This window comes from Dermacentor albipictus, unplaced genomic scaffold (assembly GCF_038994185.2).
Source record: "Dermacentor albipictus isolate Rhodes 1998 colony unplaced genomic scaffold, USDA_Dalb.pri_finalv2 scaffold_11, whole genome shotgun sequence".
Classification (NCBI taxonomy): domain Eukaryota; kingdom Metazoa; phylum Arthropoda; class Arachnida; order Ixodida; family Ixodidae; genus Dermacentor; species Dermacentor albipictus.
In genome coordinates, this window is record NW_027225565.1 from 8,265,924 (window position 1) to 8,269,715 (window position 3,792).

The 3,792-nt window shown below is 42.5% G+C and overlaps 1 protein-coding gene across 4 annotated transcripts in view; it reads left to right on the forward strand.

Annotated features, from left to right (window-relative positions):
* LOC139051238 (nose resistant to fluoxetine protein 6-like) overlaps window positions 1-3,792 on the forward strand; it is a 267,535-nt gene that overhangs the window by 239,145 nt on the left and 24,598 nt on the right. For all 4 annotated transcript variants that reach the window (XM_070528221.1, XM_070528222.1, XM_070528224.1 and 1 more), the window contains one exon: window positions 2,658-2,823. In XM_070528221.1, coding sequence (XP_070384322.1) covers window positions 2,658-2,823 — 166 coding nt within the window. The remainder of the gene's footprint in view (window positions 1-2,657; window positions 2,824-3,792) is intronic.

Sequence of the window (3,792 nt, forward strand, 5' to 3'; positions counted from 1 at the left end):
CGACCTTCCTTTGATTTTTGCAATTTTCGCCGAACGCCCATTCAGCAGAGCCTCTGTCCCGAGGGAGTCCGTGCGCACCGTGAGTGTTTCCCGTTCACACACAGGCTCGAACTAAAACGCCCCAGTTTTATTTCCCACTTAAAACACCTCAGATTTGGTTCGAACTAGAACACATCAGCTCGAGTCAGTGGGATACGTTATCAGGTCAGTAATGAATCGCCGTTCATTCTAAGAAAAATTTGCTTGCACCGTAGACTAACGCGTCATCACAAAGATCTGCTCTGAAATTCTTGACAGTTTCTTACATGAAAGCAATATTGTGTAATTGTATTAGCGCGTAGTGTGTACTTGTGCTATTCTTTCTCTTAGCTTTTTTTTTAAAATTTTATGACTTTGAAGTTCATTTTTCAGGAATTCCATGTCTAACAGGCGCTTTCCTTTCCTTCTCTTTTTCTTCTTCGTTTTTTTTATTTGCCTTAACTTTTTTTGGCCGCGCTTTTGGTGATCTGTGTGAATGGCCGAGACTGCGGAACATACTGCTCTTGCTCCTTCTTCTTTCTGGAATTGACTGCCCGTGGGAAGAACTGATTTATTGCTCACGTGCGTTTCTTTCACCTCAGAAGCCGGTGACGCAGTATTTTCCAACGTTTCCAATTTCATCCAAATACCTGTCAGTCACATTAAAATCCTATCAAATTTATTCAGCACCGCAGGGATGTCGAGAGGTACGGACAAAGAAGCCTATATGCAGGGTGTCCCAACTATCTTGCACCAAGACATAAAAATATGCAAATGCCACGTAGCTGGACAGAACCTAGGTAATCTGGTTTGCCGTCGCTTGGAGACACTCAAAATATTTTTTTTTGATCTCGCCGAATTGCATAATTAGACTTAATTAATTGGTCAACCTCTCAAATATTATAATTAGACGAAAAGGGTCAATTAGAAAATTGTACAGCAACATGAAAAACTCCCGATACAGCTTTCTGTTGCTGAATACGTGCTACATGTGTTTTTCCGGGCGTGAAAGGAGCCCGCGAATACACTCTAAAAACAGTTGCACACTTTGGGGTGTATATTTGCCACGCAACAATAATCGTCATCTGTCTTGCCCGCATTTCCTTTCTTTAACGCTGCGAGCCCGGTACTTCCAAGTCACGAACGGCATGCGCGTTATATCAGCATGACAGAGCATTCTCCACAGGAATGTAACGAGCGCAGCGTTTTCAAGAAAGGAAATGCGGGCAAGACAGATGACGATTAACGTTGTGTGGCAAATATACACCCCAAAGGGTGTAAACGTTTTTTAGAGCGTGCTCGCAATATTGACGCGCAACTGGCCGCTCGAGGCACTTTGCGTGCGTTCGCGGGCTTCTTTCACGCTCAAAACAAAACAAAACGAAAATAACACTTTTATATAGCACGTATTGAGCAACATAAAGCTTTGTGGGGAGTTTTTCATGTTGCCCTACAATTTTTATGGACACATTTAATCTAATCATATTAATTGAGAAGTTCAATAATTAATTACGATTAGTTTGTATTTAGGCGAAATGGAAAAAAAAAATAATCTGAATATCTCCGAGTGACGGCAAACAACATTACCTTGGTTCTGTCCAGCTACGTGGCATTTGCATGTCTTTAAATATTGGTGCATGATAGTCGGTACACCCTGCATAAGCAAACAAAGGCTTGACTAGGGCACCCCAGGCTTGACTGGCTAGAGCTCAGCGCCCCCTAGAATCAAGACAGTGCGCTCTGTAGCAGAACGCCACAGGTGCTGAGGTGCCACAGGGGTTTAAACGTTGGCGTTTTTATGCTGCTGCTGCTGTTGCTTCGGCAATCGCACTGTGTGCTGGTCCACTTAGCACTCGTGTGCGCCTCTGCGCGCCACTGCAGGTCTTTTTACTATCTTGTAGCAGTGACCAAATCGACACTTTGTATCCGTTGGCAGATATAGTGCATGTAAAGGTGCATATACTCCGGCATTGCCATCAATGCCTTTGTTCATTCCCAATACAGCCAGGAAGGCCAAAACGAACTTTTTGATTTTCATAACAGCGTCGAAAAACCAGGTCAACATACTGTAGAGCGACTAACAACTTCATAACTCATATAATCGTTTTTTGTGCCTCTTGAAATATTCACGTGCCGCTTATCCGCCAAATGACTCGCGCTTTAAACTCGAACTTAATACTCGAGTTGAAATGGCTGAATGGTTGAAACGCTGAAGATTGACCCCTACAGAGCCTATACACCAGAAAAATTTGACGCAGGCAAAGTATAGGCAAAGACAATACAGGTGACACAGTCAGGCACCTGTAGATGTAACGCCCTATGTTACAGTGGCTCATGCCCACTCATGTGGATTGGTCAAGACGCGGGAAATCCAAAATAATTTAGAATACATAAAATGCAATAGCAATTAATCATTCCTCCAGAATAGGTAGGTTGGGACAAATTGAAACAGAATTCGGAGAGCACGCGATGATGGCGAATTAACATTAACATAATGTCCTTGTCGTCTCAACCTTTGTTTACTTTGCGTACGCCACAGCTTTATGGTGTGAACACGCACCGACGTTGCCCTGGCCAGCAGAGTGTTCTAGTTAGCCCCTACAGAGTCCCTCTCTCCGCTGTTACACGCATGACCTCAGACTGACCCCTGGCTGCCTGGTGCTACTGTGCTTCTTCACCCTGGTGCCCCTGCTTGGCTCTGGTCCCATCTGGAAGGAAAAAATCCTGCCCGAGGTAGCCGCCTGCCGCCGCAACTGGTGGGCTGTGCTGCTCAACGTCAACAACTTTGTTCACTCCGAGCGCATGGTGAGCATCAAAAGCGTCCAACCACGTAGGCGTCGACGAGGCATGTGAGGCAACACTTATACGAGAAGCGAATGTTAAACATCCCCTACCCTCTCTCAGAGGCAACCGCGCGCTCAAGCTTTCCATACAGACATAGCCTAGCGAGCAAAAGACTCATATCTTGCATGAGACACAATACATGTTCAAGATGCCCTCCAGCCATTGTTCCTCTTGAAGTAAGCGTTTAAACGTTTTGCATGCACAGGATGTCCCAGGTATCATGCATCAAGATTTAAAAACATACAAATGCCATGTAGCTGGACAGAACCAAGATAATGTTGTTTGGCGTCGCTTGGAGATACTCCGATTATTTTTTGTTTTCCGCCTAATTGCATTACTCTTAATTAACTATTCAACTTCTAAATGATTGTAATTAGAGGGAAAGTGTCAAAGAGAAAATTGTATAGCAACATGAAAAACTCCCGATACAGCTTTCTATTGCACAATACGTGCTACATAAAAGTGTTTTTCCGAGCGTGAAAGAAGCCCGCGAATACACGCAAAGTGCTTCGAGCGGCCAGTCGCGCGGCAATATGCATATATATATATATATATATATATATATATATATATATATATATATATATATATATATATATATATATATATATATATATATATATGATAATTTTTTTAATTATATCGTATTTGTGAAAATTACCTTTTGCAGTTAAGAAAATTCTACTTCTTGAGCTAGGTTATTCAGAGAGGCGGACAGTGCTTACACGAGAAATCGAAACACATATTTAACTAATAATAAAATTCCACTAATCATCTTTTGAATGAATTACTTCATGGCACATATTGCAATTTTGGAATTGTAGACGATGGGTTAGCAAGGTGTACCCACTTGGAATGAATTTCCATGATGACGTCCGTTTGGAGATATACGCCATCAAACTTACAATAAAAATGCACTGTTGTTCCACT